Genomic DNA, 19,019 nt, shown 5'->3' with positions numbered 1-19,019 from the left:
TCATCTTTTAGAGCTCTTTAACATTCTCTTGTAGATGTTTCTTTGTAGTTACATCTCTCTCCTAATCCAGTAGTTCCCAAAGTAAGCTTCTACTTAAGGCAGTACACTGGGATATTGAAAAAAAAACATTAGAACTTCATTTGTCTTCATATTATCTTATTTTGTATATATAGGTTTTATAATAGAAATAATAATCTTAGTAGAATATATATTTAAATAGTGTATTAAATATACTAGAAGAGAGATATTTTTTTTTAACTGATGAGGTGTTAGATAAAAAATTTGGAAATCGGGGCGCCTGGGTGGCTCAGTCGTTAAGCGTCTGCCTTCGGCTCAGGTCATGATCCCAGGGTCCTGGGATCGAGTCCCACATCGGGCTCCCTGCTCTGCGGGAAGCCTGCTTCTCCCTCTCCCACTCCCCCTGCTTGTGTTCCTGCCCTCGCTATGTCTCTCTCTGTCAAATAAATAAATAAAATCTTTAAAAAAAAAAAAAAAAAAAAATTTGGAAATCATTGCTCTAGATCAGCTGTTATCCACGTGTGGTTTAAGGACTTCTGTGGGCCCCACAAGACTTTCAGGGAGATGTCACATTTCTCTTTTTTCTAACTACATATCTGCTTAAATATGGGTTTCTTCATGTATTACAGTCAAAACAACATATTGTAACAGATTGAATGCAGAAGCAGAAATGAGAATCCAGTTGTCTCTCAGTAAGCCAGACATTAGAGATTTGAGGAAATGTAAAATAGTGCCATTTTTCTTGCTAAATTTTATTTTATTATTATTATTATTATTTTTTGCTAAATGTTATTTTATATATGTTTTATATTTTGTTTTTTTGTTTTTTGTTTTTTTTTTTAAAGATTTTATTTATTTATTTGAGAGAGAGAGAATGAGAGACAGAGAGCATGAGAGGGAGGAGGGTCAGAGGGAGAAGCAGACTCCCCGCCGAGCAGGGAGCCCGATGCGGGACTCGATCCTGGGACTCCAGGATCATGACCTGAGCCGAAGGCAGTCGCTTAACCAACTGAGCCACCCAGGCGCGCCCTATATGTTTTATATTTTGGAAAAATACATTTTTTAAAAGAATATATTTTTCAAAATACATTTTCAGTGCTAATATGTAATAGGATTTAATTAAATAATTTGGAGTGCTCTTAGTTTTAATTTTAATACATAATTATGGACAGATGTAACCCGCATAAACTGAAGCTCTTTTGGGTTCCTAAGTGTTTTTTTTTTTTTTTAAAGATTTTATTTATTTACTTGACAGAGAGAGACACAGCGAGAGACAGAACACAAGCAGGGGGAGTGGGAGAGGGAGAAGCAGGCTTCCCGCTGAGCAGGGAGCCCGATGTGGGGCTCAATCCCAGGACCCTGGGATCATGACCTGAGCCGAAGGCAGACGCCCAGCAACTGAGCCACCCAGGCACCCTCCTAAGTGGTTTTTAAGAGTTTAATAAGATCCTGAGACCGAAACGTTTGAGAACCTTTGACCTAGACCACAAGCTCTTTGAGAGGAGGGGACTGTCTTACTGGCCTTCACTTCTCTACTTCTTGACACATTGGAATTGCTTAGTAAATGTTTGTTGCATAAAAAATAGGAATTTACCACTGAATCATCACACATTGGCTTGAGCTCCTGCTCAGCCTCATTTCTTTTTTATTTTTGTAAAATTCTAGTGTAGTAGGTAAATTTAGTTTTGTGGACCCTGCAGACTCTTTCTGAGAATAGTTGGAGAATTTTATTTGAGTTACATGGGAATTGCGAATTATTTCTCTTCAGGAGAATTAGAAAAAAGAAAAGAGGATTGAGCATAGGAAAGGGACTTTTAAACAAGGAAGCAGATAAAAAGCAGAAATATTTGTAGGAAGGAAAACAAACTTTGGTCAGAAAGAATTGTGCTTACATTTCTGAACAGTTTCACAGTATGTATTTTGGTATTGTTATATGGGCAGGCTCAAAATGATATATTTGGAAATGAATTTTATTTTATTTTTAATTTTATTTATTCATTTTAGAGAGGGAGGGGAGAGGGACAGAAGAAAGAGAATCTTAAGCAGGCTCCACGTCCAGTGCAGAGCCCCATGTAGGGCGCAGTCTCACAACCCTGAGGTCATGACCTGAGCCGAAATCAAGAGTCGGATGCTTAACTGAGCCACCCAGGTGCCCCTGGAAATGAATTTTAAGGAAATACCTCCTCAGCTACACTTAGGAAAGTAAAGATCACAAGCAGCATTTTGTTATTTCAGTATTTCGTGTCTTTTTGTGTCTCTCAGTTTGTCATGGGAACTGGGAATTAAAAATCAATAACTTAAGTAGAAAAATCAAGTAGGGGCATTGAAAACTCAGATGAATGATTCATGTGTACAAGAGAAATATCTTAGTATTGTTTTTTTGTTGTAAAACAATTACATGATTCTTAAAATTTACAAGGAAAGAGGTCATTGCAAGTCTTTTAAAATCACAGCTTAGATCTCTAGTAAATGAACATGAATTATTACTATGTTAAGGTAAAATGTTATTGTTTATTTTTATTTAATGAATTATTTACTTATTTTGTTTTGGGGAAAGCAAATTTTATTCACGAAAGCTGTCTTAGGTTCATTTCTGATCTAATTTCCCATTCCTTGTTTTCTTTGACATCTTGAGTCTTAAAACACTATTTTTCCCCATTACAGAGTTTGAATGAACTCTACCTTTAAAACTGGGGACTGACAACTCTAACATTTAATAAATGAGGTAAAACGAAAAGATTTTGGTAATGAAAGAATTGCTGCCACTTATGCAACTATGTCCCAGGCACTGTAGAAGCCAGTTCCATATATTATCTAACTCAAGTTTTTTAACTGTTTAGTAAGGAAAGTATTACTGTTGTTTTCCCATTTGACAGATGAAGAAACTGAAGCCAAGAGGGGTAAAGTATCTTGCCTAGGATCTCACAGCTAGTATGGCAGAGCAAAGTTTTGAATCCAGGTTTGTCTGATTACAAAGGTCATGCACTTACAATGCATTGTACTCTTCAGACTGCAGAGAGACCCATTTCTGCATATTGTGATGCTCAGGCTGATGAGTGGTCAGGGAAGTAAGAGTTTTGTATTTATCAATTTAAAACCGTTGTTTATTCATCAAAAATTTATTGTGTGCCTGTCATGTGCAATGCATTGTTACAATAAGTGAATTTGTTTAAGGTGGGTCCAGTGTCTGTTTTTTTCGTGCTTTCATTCACAATGCTTAGCTGCCTTATGCAGTCTCTATGTGTACACACACACATGGAATACTCACAAATTGTTGTATATGTACATGTATGTATTTCTAGTATGGTAAATCTTTGTTGAATGAATGAATAGGTGAAAAACCAAAAGATAGCCACTGTTCTCTAATAATTCAGAGTTTAGAGTGGGGCACCTGGGTGACTCAGTCGGTTAAGCGTCCGACTCTTGATTTCGCCTCAGTCATGATCTCAGGGTCGTGAGGTCAGGCTCCACACTCAGTGCAGACTCTGCTTGAAATTCTCTTTCCCTCTCCCTCTGCCCCCCCAATAAATTAAAAAAAAAAAAAAAATATATATATATTAAAAAGTGTAGAGGGAAGAAGATACCTGAAAAAAATAATACAGTATGAGAAGTGCTATGATAGTATAATATATAAAAACATGATCCATAAAAGGAAAAACTGATAAAGTCAGGTTTATCAAAATTAAAAATTTTTAAAAAGGCACCATTAAGAAAATGAGAAAATAAGCCACAAACTGGAAAAAAAATATTTCAAATACATCAAATTGCATCTCTTGATAAGACTTAAATCCAGAATGTATTAAGAACTCTTTCAGGATGCCTGGCTGGCTTAGTCACTAGAGAATGTGACTCTTGATCTTGGGGTCATGAGGTCAAGCCTCATGTTGGGCGTAGAGAATACTTAAAAAAAACTCACCACAAGACTATGACAAATGATTTTCAACAAGAGTGTGAAGACCATTCATGGGGGAAAATATAGTCATTTCAACAAATGGTGCTGGGAAAACTGGATATCCACATACAAAAAAATGAATTGGACCCTTATCTTATACCATATGCAAAAATTAACTCAAAATGGATCAAAGAACTAAACAGAAGACTTAAAACTATAAAACCCTCAGAAGAAAGCATAGTAGAAAAGTTTTACGACTTTGGATTTAGTAATGATTTCTTTTTTTTATTAATTAATTAATTTGACAGAGAGCACACAAGCAGGGGGAGTGGCAGGCAGAGGCAGAGGGAGAAGCAGGCTCCCCGCTGAGCAGGGAGCCTGATGTGGGACTCGATTCTGCGACCCCGGGACCATGACCTGAGCTGAAGGCAGACGCTTAACGACTGAGCCACTCAGGCGCCCCTAGTAATGATTTCTTGGCTATTACACTACAAGTACAGGCGACAAAAGAAAAAATAGATAAACTCCATTTCATCAAAATTAAAAACTTGTTGCATCAAAGGGCACTATTAACAGACTGAAAAAACAACCCACAGAATGGCAGAAAATATTTGCAAATCATATAAGGGGTTGATATCCAGAGTATATAAGAATTCTACAACTCAAGAACAAAAAAACCCCCAACCAACCAAACTTCCCCTAAAGGAGATACTCAAATGGCCAATAGCACATAAAAAGATACTGAACATCACTAATCAAAAGGGAAATGCAAATTAAGACCACAGTGAGGTGTCAGTTCATACCCATTAGGATGGCTGTCACCATAAAAACAAAAAATAACTAGTGTTGATCAGGACATGAAGAAATTGGAGCCCTTATGTGTTGCTGGTGGGAATATAAAGTTGTGCAGCGTCATTGAAAATAAATGATACAGTGATTCCTTAAAAAGTTGAACAGAATTACCATATGATCCAGCAATTCTGCTTTTGGGTATACACTCAAAAGAAGTGAAAGCAGGGATTCAAACAGGTATTTGTATACCTATGTTCATAGCAGCATTATTCACAATAGCCAAAAGGTGGAAACACAAAAATGTCCATCAACAGATAGATGGATAAAGAAAATGTGGCATATACATATAGTATAACATTATTTAGCTTTAAAAAGGAAGGAAATTTTAACACATGCTACAATATAGATAAACCTTGAAGACATTATGCTAAGTGAGATAGGCCTGTCACTAAAGGACAAATAAATGATTCCTCTTTTAAAAAGTTCCTAGAGGGGGCGCCTGGGTGGCTCAGTCGGTTAAGCCTCTGCCTTCGGCTCAGGTAACGATCCCACGGACCTGGGATTGAGCCCACATCAGGCTCCCTGCTTGGCGGGAAGCCTGCTTTTCCCTCTCCCACTCCCCCCTGTGTTCCCTCTCTCACTGTGTCTCTCTCTGTCAGATATATAAATAAAATCTTTAAAAAAAAAATAAAAATAAAAAGTTCCTAGAGTAGTCAGATTGACACAGATAGAAAGTAGAATGGTGATTGTCAGGGGCTGGGGAAAGGGGGAGAGTATGGGGAGTTAGTATTTACTGGATACAGTATTTCACTTGGGGAGGATGAAAAAGTTCTGTAGTTAGATGGTATGATGGTTGCATAACAATGTGAATATACTTAATTTTACAGGCTGTATAATTAAAAATGATAAAAATGGCAAATTTTATGTTATGATTATTTTACCACAATTAAGGTAAAAAAGACTACAAGTTAAGATTTAAATAGACATTTCACTGAAGAGTATATATTCTCTTAGGCTAATAAAGCATGAGAAAAGATACTTAATATCATTAGTCATTCAGGAATGGGATACCACGGCACAACCACTAGACAGTATTGAGTGTCGGCAAAGGATGTTAGAGAAACTCAAGGCCTTATATACTGGTGGTGGAATTATAAAGCATGTAGTCATTTTTTGAAAAATTGGCAGTTCTTAAGATGTTAGTCATAAACTTATGATATGACTCAGCATTTCCACTCCTAGGTAACTACAGAAGAGAAATATGTTCACACAAAGACTTGAATGCAAATGTTCCTGCTACCATTATTCATAATAGTGGAAACAGCCCATTATTCAATATTCACTGGTGATTGGTGAAACCAAACATTGTTATATACACACAGTGAAATACTGTTCAGCATTAAATGGAATGAACTACTGACACATTCTACAACGTGGATGAGCTTTAATATATTATGCTAAATGAGAGAAGCTAGACAAAAAAAGACTACACGATACACAATTTCTACTAAAGGCACATCTCTAGAGACAGTAAATCAGTGGTTGGGTGGGGAGTGTGAGCATGAGTAGGGATTGATGGCAGATGGACATGAGGGAGATCTTTGGAGGTAATGGAAATGTTTTAAAACTGACTTGTGATGGTTGTACAACTGAATTAATTTACTAAAAATCATTGAACTTAAAAAAAGTTTAATGAGGGATATTAGAAGGTATGCCTGAGTGTATCTGGGAAAGTCAGAGAAAGCATCACCCAGAAAGCATTGGCTTGAGTGGAGAGTTAAGAACAGGGTTAAGAAAGAGTGGATAGCACATATAGAGATCACCGTGAACCAGTGTGAAACTCCTTTCGGGGAGTTTTATGAGGCTTCTTGTCTAGTTGCCTCATGAAATTTGAGGCTGGGAATGTCAGAAGGCAGAGCTAGGAGTAAATTTAAAGTAAAATGTAGCCTACTTATAAAGTGATGGGTTCTAAGCTGTTGGTAATAACCTGGCAGGAGTATCAGGGTATTATTACAGACTTACTCTTGGTATGTTTTTTGTATTCACAAAGTTCAGCACAATGTTGAAAAATGATCAGAAGGAAGAATATTTAAAACTGAGATTAAATGTTTTGCTACTTTTGAACAAATTCTATTAATTTTTCAAGACCCAGTTAATGTTAGCTATTTCAGCTAAATCTTATCTAATGCCTCTTCATCCCTACCTCTTGCAGAGTCTCTTCTGTTTCTCTACGAGTGTTACAACACTTCTGGTGTGGTACCATAATGCTTTCTTGTCAAACTTTTAAGATCCTTGACAGCAGGAAGTAATTGTATTTTCTTCAAGTTTGTAATGGCAGTATTTGGCATTATATTTAGCACACAGGGGGCATTCAGTGGTAAATTTGTTTGGCTGAAGAAGAAGAAGAAGAAGGACCAGTGAAGCATAGATCAAAGGGTTGGAGGGAATTTTACATGAAAGTAGTCTGCAAAGAAAATATTGGAAGGGCACATGGTGAAATTTTATAAACTCTTAAAGGATTTGGCTTTGGGTTGAGGTAAATAGTTCCCCATCCAGATTTTGAATTCTACTTTTCATTGATTGTTTCTTTTCTATGTTAGAATTTTAGAGGTGGAAAAGGCCTTTAGAGGTTATATAATCTAGTTTTTTTTTTTTTTTTTTTTTTTACTTATTTTGTGACCTTAAGTCAGTTACATAAACCTTTCCAAGTCTAAGTTTTCTCAAGTATAAAATGAAGGACTCCTATATATACTTCATTATTCTAAAGATTGATTGAAATAATATTTAGAAATTTTTAGTCTTCAATTCAGTAAGTGGTTAGACATGACAAATTGAATGAATTATCTAAAGTTTACTATAAACGTGTGGCTAAATTTGGGCTAGGATCTAATGTCTTGAATTTTGATCCAGTGTTTCCTCATTGTCTCATAGTTGGTTCTTCTTTCCATATTAGTGACCTTTTCCCATCTTCATTTACATTTTCCATTTTGATCTAGGCTGGGGAAGAAAATTGCAAACTTTACTCATTCAGTCCATGCTAATTACGCATTAGTATGTCCCAGTCACTGTGGTAGGTATAGGAAAACAGATGAAGAAGGAATGGTCTCTGTTCTCAGGGAGTTTGGTGTCTAGAAGTGGAATATAGACCTTCTAGGAAAACATAAAAATTAAAGTGTGTAGAATTAATGTGGATGATGTGGAGGATTTAAACAGCCTATCTTGCAAGGGGAACATCTGGGGTCGAAGCCTCTATAGAGGAGGTAAACAATGGAGAGATAGGTAGTCACCAGTGGGAAGGAACTGAGGGTTGTAAGAATGACTGGCTTAATATTGCTTGGGAGTTCTGTGTGGAAGGTGGTGTCATTGTGGAGCATTCTAGGAAGAAACTGAAGGTATAGTTTATTTTCAGTGAAACTGGGATTCCGGAAGATGCAGTGGAATAGACTTGGTATGAGAAGAACCCAGGAAAGGAAATCACCGAATAGGAAGTACACAGAAATAACATACAAGAAGGCAGTGTTGTTAGCATCCTTCCAGCTCTCTAATGTAGATTGTAGGTAATTACTTTCTAGCTCTTATGCAAGAAGTCCTTTGAGGTTTGCCATCTAACTATTATAATCAATTATCCTTTCTGCTATTATTTGCAGACTTTTCCGGGTATAGTATAATTTATTAATGACTTCGGCAACTGGTCATTCTCCCATTATGGTTTAGTCCATGAGATTGAATCTCTCAACAGCATAGCCTTAGGATGAGGTTAACCCTAACCCCACGTGAATGAAAATTGAAAATGGTACTGGAAGTTGAAGAAATTGTAGTTTGGTATAATAAGTAAGCTTTTAATTCTCTATATATTTAATGTCTTTGTGTGTATGTGTATGTGTGTAGGTTAAATGTATCTTTAGAATACAGTATGAAGAGGTCTTGTATATTCAAAGGCCTATTGAAGAAGACAGAAGAAAATTTTTCCAAGAATTGATTCTCAATCAGGCATCAATGGCTCCACCACGGAGGAAACACACTGGTAAAGTTCCTAAAGCCTTTAGGAAAATGGGGGGAAGGGAATGGGGAATGGAATTAAGAAATGCCCTTTCTTGGAGTCACTTTTTAAAAAATTCATTTCTTGTGGAAGTAAAGTCAGTTTTTTAGATTCTACTCTTTAGATGGACACATTCTCTTTAGATGGACACTTCTCTTTAGATGGAGTGGTCATTGTGTTTACCTGACTTGAGGAGATTGTGAGGTACCGCCTCATAGTTAAGGCCTTACTAAAAGGTGACTGTTAATGAAGTGTTCTTACCATTTCAATCCAGATGCTGTGGTAGATTTCACATTCTGAGGCTCAAAAAGTCTTCAGTTCTGTTCAGTTTTAGTCAATTTAAGTACAGAGGACTTGAACTATAGTTGTGAGAACACCAGGTGGTGTGCTGATTACTTTGTGGGTCAGGGTAGGTGTGATGGGTCAAGAGCTGATTAGAATGTTTGCCTTTTCTGGTTTATTTATTTTTCACATATTTATTGAGCATCTATTATGTTAGGTTTCCAAGTGCCTACCATAAGATACCTATCATGACTTTGTTTTAAGCATTAGAATTTTCTTGAATTTGGCCTAAGAGCATAGTATTTCAAATTTCAGCCCCCTGACTTAAGTGAGGAATGCATTCTAAGTCACTCAAGACACTCTTTCTAATCTTAAAGATGTATAAAAGATAAGGTCTTCTTTGTAATCTTTCAGCCTCTTCTTGAAAATAGCAATCCTGTTACAAGTTTTTAAGTGTCTTTCCCGTCGTTCTATCTTTTGTGTTTCTCATGTGGTTCTTGTAGGATATTAAATACATTTCCACCCCTTGCAAGTCCTTGCTTTTCCATATTCTACTTCTGTTTTTTATTGATTATATTATCCAACACTTCAATCAATTGATTGTTCCTTAGTGACTCCTTTCCACATTTTCTCAGAGTTCCAAAAATGAGCACCTATCAAATGGCTATAGTTGTGGGGTTTTTTTCCCCCTAGAAACCTTGGGAAATTAAATATGGAAGTTACACCTTCTGATTATTGGTTGTTGCTCCTGTTAATCTAAATAACAGTATTTAAAATAGTTCATTATGAGAATGATTCATTTTATCTTGCATACTCCCAGATACATCTTAGTCTCATAGATTGAATTTTCTATGTTAAAGATTAACATAATTCTTTTTATTTTTGAGTTGCTTCTATTGACTTTTCATTTTTCATCTTAGGGGCTATTTAGAAATCAGCCATAATCCTTAAAATTTTAATCCTGAAATTCAGTGTGATACTGGGAAAATCTTTTAAGGAATTAGGGAATAATATGTTTAGGAAAGTTAATACTTTACTTTTTGAGAAGATTTTTTGTTTGTTTTAGGGTAGATAGTGAATATTATAGATTTTATATAACTATAGACTGGATTTTCCATCTTATCCATGTCTTTGGGATTCTTTTTTTAGTTCCTTTTTTTTTTTTTTTTTTTTGAGGGAGAGAGAGGGTGGGGAAGGGCAGAAAGAGAGAGAGGGAGAATCTTGAGCAGGTTCCATGCCCAGTGCAGAGCCCCACATAGGGCTTGATCTCGTGACCCTGAGATCATGAGCTAAGCTGAAATCAAGAGTCAGACAGGTAAATGACTGAGCCACCCAGGTGCCCCCAGTTTGTAATTTTTTTTTGCTCCCTACACAGGTACGTACCATTCACTACCCCTACTATGTTGTACTAAGAATATGAGTGTAGAAGACTTGTCTAAAATTAGAACTCTTTTGGGAGTGGGAAGGATCAAAGAATTGTTACTTGCCTCTTTTACTTTCATGCATATAAGGCACCCCATTTTGAGAAGGTTTTTAAACAACATTGACTTTCAGCACATCAGTATACAGTTCTTCACCTAAAGGTATTTTTGTTGATTTGAAATACTTCTCATAAGTTGTATGTAAATCATATTTCAAAATCAAATATTTAAAATCATATCATTTGCCATTTAAAGGAGTCCTACTGTGAGTTGTTTTAGGGAGTAAATCTATTCTGTAATATACTGTTGGTTTCCGTTCAAATTTTTACTTGCTGGGTTTGCAAGTGGTTTGTATGTATTTGGAATTCTTTTTTGAGTGAATGACAGAAAAGTAATTGAGGTCCTGGCTCTACCATGTTGGAATCTTAACATTTTCTTCTATTTTCTTTAGGTCTTTGTGCTATGGAAGTGCTTCCCCTTGCACTACCTTCTCCACCTCGTCAATTATCAGAATCAGAAAAAAATCGGATGGAGGACCAGGAGGAAAATACTTTAAGAGAGTTGCGGTTGTTTCTCAGGGATGTAACCAAGAGGCTGGCCACAGATAAACGCTTTAACATCTTCAGCAAACCGGTGGATATTGAAGAGGTCTTGTTTCAGTAGTGTGCAAACAGTGAAGTTGAACTGGCTAAAAGAAAAAAATATTGACATCTTTTTTTGGAAGGAAAAAAAGCAAAGGCATGGATGAATATTACCCCTAGCCTGTAAAATTTTAATCCATGTGATAACTACTGATGTCATCAGCAAACATCTGGTGACTTTTGGATGAAAATAGTGACCAATTTGTATGTCTTCTTAATTAGTATTGATCTTTGTGATCTCTTACTCTTCAGTTTAAGAAGAGGATTAAAAGTTACTTTAGTGAAATGTCCATACTAGACTATTTTTATTCCAGGATAAATCTTGCTCTTAAAAAGTATATTGGTGTTAACCAATCAAGACCAATTAATTTTTTGGCATTTTCCAAATTATGTATACCTTAGTGAAAGAGGTGGCAAAAAACCCTGAAATTTTTCTTTCATATTTTGGAAATGCCCGTGACTAAGATGCTGTTTGAAGTTAAGCATATCCTATGCAGCTAAAATTGTTTTTCCCTGCAAGGATTTTCTCTGCTCCCAGTGGAAAATTTCTCACTTTTATGTGTATTGTTTTGTGTCCTTGTGGGAGCATGGTTTGTGATGATAAGAAAAGAAATTTTCCATTTGGAATCTACTATAATAGTGTTGATGAAATTTTTTTTTGTTTTTGTTTTTGTTTTTTTATCCTGGGATAATATAGTGTGTGGATGAACACAATATAGTCTTTACTGGCCTTCTTATAGTTCAGACTCCATGTTTGAACAGCTTTGGTGTTGTTAGTTTTAAGTTTTTTCTTCATCTTTTTTTTTTAATTTGAATTATGAAATTATTCATAGTTTAATGTTGCGTCCTTGTTGTGAAATCTGTACTTTTGGACCTGAGCAGATTCCTTTGGAATCATTACCTCATCTATGACTGGGAAGAATGAGCTAGCATTATATTTTTTTTTCCCTCTGAAAATAGCTATTTTCCCATTTTTTGTTTTGGTTTTTAGTTTGTTGTTTTTTTTTTTTTTGAGTAAAGGGAATATCTATAACTTTATTTGTATATTTGTATTTATCCACAATACATAGTTTTATCCATTTGATCCTTCTAACAACTTCACAAGGTCATTATTATTATTCTTATGTTACAGCTAAGGAAACTGAGGCTCGCAGGCAAGTGACATAGCCAAGACTCAAAGGTTTTTTGAAATTCAAAGCCTGCATTCCTTACATTAAATCACAGCTATACCTTAAATCTTTTTCTACTGAAATGACAGGAATTGCCTAATTTGCTTTTGCAATTAATACATAACATTTTACATTTGTGGAACATTTTTTTCCCTCTTTGTGTTATCAGATAATCTTAAAACTATCAGCCCACTTTAAAGATTATTTTATTTTATTTTTTTAAGATTTTATTATTTTTTTGACAGAGACATAGCGAGAGAAGGAGCACAAGCAGGGGGAGTGGGAGAGGGAGAAGCAGGCTTCCCGCTGAGCAGGGAGCCTGATGTGGGGCTCGATCCCAGGACCCTGGGACCATGACCTGAGCCGAAGGCAGATGCTTAATGAGTGAGCCACCCAGGCACCCCTAAGGATTATTTTAGATGTTTATTTTTATATTTTTATTTCAAATTGGGTATGGGACTCTGTCACTTAGTTGATAAGGGCTTGACCTCAAGTCATCCTCTCATACTGGGAGTAAACCAATATTGCCTTTCCCCCAGAGAACTCTCTTTCATTCTAAACAGAAGAGATGATCAGATTTCAAATGCCATCTGTGGTAGAGTAAAAGTTTTATAAAGGATGGTAAGGTATTGGAAGGGGATAGAAAGTGTTGGTTAGATAAAACTTATTCAAGGGTTATATTTTCTTATTTTCTCTTTTATTCTTTCTTTCGTTCATTCTACTACTGGTTCTTTGCTCTTAAAGCTGAAAACATAGAGGTCTCTGTGAAGCATGAGAGGAAAACAAGATAAAATCTATATCTATCTATCTATTTATTTATTTTTAAAGATTTTATTCATTTATTTGACAGAGAGAGACACAGTGAGAGAGGGAACACAAGCAGGGGGAGTGGGAGAGGGAGAAGCAGGCTTCCCGCTGAGCAAGGAGCCCAATGCGGGGCTCGATCCCAGGACCCTGGGATCATGACCTGAGCCGAAGGCAGATGCTTAATGACTGAACCACCCAAGTCATTTTTTATTTTAATAAAAAAATATTAAATTATTTTTTTAAAAAAATTTTATTTAAGAGAGAGAGCACAAGGGGCGGTGGGGTGGTGTGGGGGGAGGGGTAAAAGGAAAGGGAGACGCAGACTCCCCACTGAGCAGGGAGCTGGAGGCGGAGGCTGAGGCAGGGCTCATCTCAGGACCCTGGGATCATGACCCAAGCCGAAGGCAGACGCTTAATAACCAACTGAGCCATCCAGGCGCCCCACAAGATAACCTTTAAATAACCTAAAACATAAAAATTTATATTCAGATAATGAATTTGAAATGTCTAAAAGCTTTATGGAATTCCAAAGCCGACTTCAGCGAAAACAAGTTTAGAAAATAAACATTGAATTTAAAATTAAATGTTGGGGCAAAAGTTTTATAATCTTTAGTAGTACGAATTTTTTAAAAATATTTTATTTATTTGATAGAGAGTGAGAGAGACAGCAAGCATGAGTGGAGGAGCGGGGCAGAGGGAGAGGGAGAAGCAGATGCTTAACCGACTGAGCCACCTAGGCACCCCAGTAATATAAATTTTTATAGTGCTTTGCAGTTAAACAGTTTCCATATGTACACAAGGCATTCCAAATGCCAGAGCCAAGAATCCAGCTCATATCTTCTGAGCTATTGTTTGTTCATTATAGCTTCACTACCTCCCCTATAAGGAGGTTTTCGGCTCCTACAAGTTAAAAAGTAAATTATAACATGCCCACACAGTTACCTAAAAATTTATAAACATACATAAAATGTGTGTGTGTGTGTGTGTGTGTGTGTGTGTGTGTGTGTGCGTGCGCGCGCGCACGTACGCGCGCACGCGCGCAATGTTTTTTTAAGTAACCTTTAGTTTCATAGAGCAGAAATTATCCTAGCTCCAGAATTTGGTCCTGGACTAATTAGATGTTTCTAAGACTGCCTTTATATCAGACCTGATTACTCGATTTGAGATTTGCATTGGGGGAGGCAATAGATAGATTGGTAGAGCTTTCTTAGTGGTCAAATGATAAAAAACAGTGGGCAAATCCTGACTTACTAGCTCCTATTTTGGGTTATCTCCCAGAAAGTCGGCACATAGAGAACATTTGCTTGCAAATTTGTTTATAATTAGCGAAGTCCAAGCAAATCTTTTACTAGTCATGAAGGCAATACTTATTTTTGTTATATAATTGACTCAAAATGTTTGTAATGACTCCAAAGGAGCAGAAAACACTTTCCATGAAATGATTCACCCTGGAAACGAGAAAGAAAATTTTTTTTTTTGTTTAAAGATATTAAAGAGATTTACCAGATAACTTCTTTAATAATATGAAAAATCTATGTTTCTTAATTTCCTTCAGAAAAATTTCTTGAAGTAACATTTATTGATACTTAATTGGATGCTTTTACCAATACATTCTCTTCTCAGGTATATCCAAAAGTTTTGGGGAAAAAACTGACAAAATTGGTTTTATATTTCAAATGAGAAACAATTCAGAGTTGATTTAGATATGACTTGAAACCGAAGCTTTTCATGGAAAGTATGACTTCAAAGTAGTAACTTTAGTAGCATAAATTGTTCTACAATTTTATCCTTATTTGTAATTATTTTTAAGATACCTAGATTTAATTTTTAAATAACTATATGGTTTTGTGTTTTTATGAGTAGATCATATGAAATAGCAGAAGTAATTTTCATTAAAATATCCTCTTTGTTTTAGGTTTCAGATTATCTTGAAGTAATCAAGGAACCAATGGATTTATCAACAGTAATAACTAAAATTGATAAGCATAATTACCTGACTGCTAAGGATTTTCTGAAAGATATTGACCTCATCTGTAGCAATGCTCTAGAGTACAATCCAGATAAGGACCCAGGAGGTAAGGATGCACTGGGCAAGATTCACTTTGGTGATCAATGAGAAGATAGTTGAAAGTTTAAATACTAAAGCATGCCCATGTTTCAGGTAGATAAATTAGTTTTAAAGACATATTATTGTATTTAGAAACTTCTTGATGAGAAACTCATACTTAAATATTAAATTTAATTATTTTTAAATATTTAATTATGAATTTGAATTAAATAAAGGATTTAAATTAGAGGATTTTATATTTCGGTATTCTGTTTAAGGTTTAGTTTTTACTTTTTGTACTTAGATTCTTATTTTGTTCAGGTAGGGTAGAAAGCTGAGTAATTGAGAATTTAATGTGAAATTTGTTTAGTCAACATCACCAGTGCTGATAAACACTGGGGATTCCAAATTGGTGGGAACTCATTATAGGATAAGTTTATATAGTAAAAGACCCATTTTTTTATTTATTTATTTGATTTTTTTTTTTTTTAAGATTTTATTAATTATTTGAGAGAGAGAGAGAGAGCAGGGGGGAGATGTAGAGGGAGAAGTAGACTCTCCACTGAGCAGGGAGCCCTCTGTGGGACTCTATCCCAGGACCCTGGGATCATGACCTGAGCCGAAGGCAGCCACTTAACTGACTGAGCCACTCAGGCGCCCTAAAAGACCCCTTTAGGTAGACAGTATGTATTCTGTAGATTGTGGGTATTTTTAATATTACTTTATTGTTTTATTCCTAATCCCACCCTGTACTCAAATCTCTAGTCCCAGCTCTTTGAGTGCTCAGGGAGGACCTCTAGGAACATATCTGTAGTTAAAACAAGATGAATTGACTGATTCAGTGTAACAAGGAAGAATATATATTATATGGAACCACATAGGATTTGAGCTTGTGCTAAGGATTTTGGAGAGGATTTAAGAAAGTAGGGCATTGCAGTAGATTGGATGCTCTTAGGAAGTGGGGGTAATTTCGTGAGGCTAAAACTGGGATGGGTAAAGAAGAAGCAGTCAGATGAATCGCAGACCTGTACCTCTGAAACAATACATTATATGTTAAAAAAAAAAGAAGATAGTTAGGAAGAGAAAAATGAAGGAGGGGAAATTGGAGGGGGAGACGAACCATGAGAGACTATGGACTCTGAGAAACAAACTGAGGGTTTTAGAGGGGAGGGGGTGGGGGGGATGGGTTAGCCCGGTGATGGGTATTAAGGAGGGCACGTATTGAATGGAGCACTGGGTGTTATAGGCAAACAGTGAGTCATGGAACACTACATCAAAAACTAATAATGTAATGTATGGTGACTAACATAAAAAAAAAAAAGCAGTCATTCATATTATCCAAGATAGGATTATACTTGGTTATTTTTGTGGCTAGGACAATGTTCATGCTTTTGTCTATGTTTAGATATGATAATGGAGTACTCTTGTTTTTATCTTGATTCATCATGGTCACAGAGTGGCCTTTTCTGATGTGTTCTTAAAATTGTTTGTGTTTAATATGAGTACACCAAGGCCAGCTGATAGTGCCTGGCCAGTTTCCAGCTGACAGGGGCTCTTATTCTCTCTCACTCTGCTGAGGATTTTGTTTCTTCAACAGGTGATAGACAAGTAAGATGCTTTTTACTTCTTAAACATTGATTTAAGTTTCAGTTATCTCAAGGTAGTTAGAATACAGTTTCTGCTTTGTTTCTGTATTCATGGTCAGTAGTTCTTAGGCCGCTTGTTAGAATGACCTGGATTTCTCACTTTCACATGAAATTAGGTGTTTCTCATCTAAATTTAGACCACATGTCATATATTCTAATTCCAAGTTTAGAGGCAGAATAACATTTTACATAGCTGTTCTTAAGCTTTGTATTAGGACATTTGGTTCTTGTTAGTTTTTGTTTCTTTAGCTTCATTTTGACTACTTATTTTATTTTGCTTTCATTTTGACTTTTTATTCCTATACAACATACAGGAAAATTTCTAGAGATTAAAAACAAAGAAGATAATTAAAGTAACTTGTAATTCCATTACCTTGTGTTCTTTCTTTCTCACATACACGGATGTATTGTATATGGAATACAGACATGCATAATATTTTTACTAAGATGAGAGCATAATTTTTGTGAACTTTGTCATTCATGTAGAATATTGTGAAAAGTTTATGAGTTAACATATTTCTATGACATTTTTTGGTTTTTTCCTGTATTATAACACTGATGAGTATCTTTGTAGCATAAATTTTATGTACATCCTTAACTATTTCCTTAGAATGAATTTCTTAAAGTGAAATTTCTGAATCAAGGAATATATATATATCTCTTTTAAGGCTTTTAATCTGTAGTGTTAAATTTTTCTCACAATTTTCTTTTACCAGCAGCATCAGGGCTGTTGTTTGCCAATATAACAATTTTATGTGGGTGAGAGAATCTTCTTCTGTGTAGATGGCATCCAGCAACAGTACCACAGTTTGGGTAGTGAAGAATGGGCTGCATATCAGCTTGATTTGATATCCTTGCTGGGGCCCTTGCTGGGGCCCTTGGTGAGGGTGCAGTCTGCATAGGTGTGTATAGTGGCCTTGACCAAAGTATGAAAGCACTTGAGTGCCTACACTCTGTCTTAGTTTTCAAGACACAGAGGTAGCTGGAACTGTAGGAGGTAATAAGAGCTTGGGCTTTGGATTTATACCTAAGTGTTAGTCCCAGTTCTGCTATTACCTAGTTCATTAACATGATTTGAGTTTAGTCCTTTAAATTTTAGTATCCTTATCTGCAAAACAGGGATAATTGAAGTATTCTTCTCATTGGGGTGGTTGTATGGGTTAAATGAGAAAATGTATTAGATTAAATCTTACAAAACTACCACTTTCATATGGTTCATTATAAATATGTTAAGCCCTTAGCATAGTGCCTGAGACATGGTAAGTGTTCCATAGAGGTTAGTAGTTCATATTTTTATTTTTGTTATCATCATTAGTTTATTTAAATTGTGCTTTAATTTTTCATAAAGTGGTTGCTTAGTGGGTACCTGTGTATTAAATTCCCTGCACCACATTTAAAATTTAATCCTATTTTGGGGCGCCTGGGTGGCTCAGTCGTTAAGCGTCTGCCTTCGGTTCAGGTCATGATCCCAGGGTCCTGGGATCGAGCCCCGCATCGGGCTCCCTGCTCTGCGTTCCCTGCTCCGCGGGAAGCCTGCTTCTCCCTCTCCCACTCCCCCTGCTTGTGTTCCCTCTCTCACTGTGTCTCTCTCTCTCAAATAAATAAATAAAATCTTTAAAAAAATAAAATTTAATCCTATTTTGGAAAAAGTCTAGGGACTGATAGTGAAAAATAAATTTGAATGGTTAGAGAAAGCCAGTTGAGGTCAATCCAGATTTTCCCCCCTATGTTACTTAATTATAACCACATTGAAATAATACTACTTTTGAGAAAGAAACCATGGTTTCTGGTGCATAATAAGCTTTTCCTATCTGATGCAGTTGTATAATCAAAGAATATGGCTCTATCTCACAGAGTTGACATGGTACACTTATAACTTTCTTTCTTCACTGTTTTAAATGCAAAGAGTGTGATACAATTCAAAAGCATGATTTTGGCTCTGTTCAGATTATTTCATATCTTTAAGTTAAGAGGCTTGTTTTTTTTCTTAGCAGCAGAACCACTTGTTATGTATTAGGAAAACCACCTCAGGGTCTGTTGTGTAGCAAGTGGAAATTACATGAGTGTTGTATTACTTTTACAAGCTCCCATGAGTATTTGGAAGCTTACAGTGTTCTGTTTTGCAGAACCCTTGGCCATTGGGAAAAAAACTAGCATATACATAGAAGACAAAAGGCAGTGTTTTGAAAGCTATATATGTTGCCTAAACGTTTACCCAGATTCTCTCCCTTGAGGATGATGTGGACAGAAATTAAATATGTTTGC

General features: G+C 36.0%; 1 protein-coding gene across 3 annotated transcripts in view; it reads left to right on the top strand.

The window, feature by feature from the left end:
• The window catches only part of ATAD2B (ATPase family AAA domain containing 2B), a 157,156-nt gene that overhangs the window by 110,308 nt on the left and 27,829 nt on the right, over positions 1-19,019 (top strand). For 2 of the 3 annotated variants that reach the window (XR_013441620.1, XM_078056033.1), the window contains exons 20-22: positions 8,591-8,726; positions 10,896-11,092; positions 14,977-15,136. Coding sequence is in view for 2 of the 3 variants with exons in the window: in XM_078056033.1 (XP_077912159.1) it covers positions 8,591-8,726; positions 10,896-11,092; positions 14,977-15,136 (493 nt within the window). In the remaining variant the exon portion in view is untranslated. The remainder of the gene's footprint in view (positions 1-8,590; positions 8,727-10,895; positions 11,093-14,976; positions 15,137-19,019) is intronic. The other variant, XM_078056034.1, reaches the window with a different exon arrangement.

This window comes from Halichoerus grypus, chromosome 10, assembly GCF_964656455.1.
Source record: "Halichoerus grypus chromosome 10, mHalGry1.hap1.1, whole genome shotgun sequence".
In the NCBI taxonomy this organism is placed as follows: domain Eukaryota; kingdom Metazoa; phylum Chordata; class Mammalia; order Carnivora; family Phocidae; genus Halichoerus; species Halichoerus grypus.
Note: the sequence above shows the minus strand (reverse complement) of the source record. Positions and strands in the feature narration are given on the sequence as shown.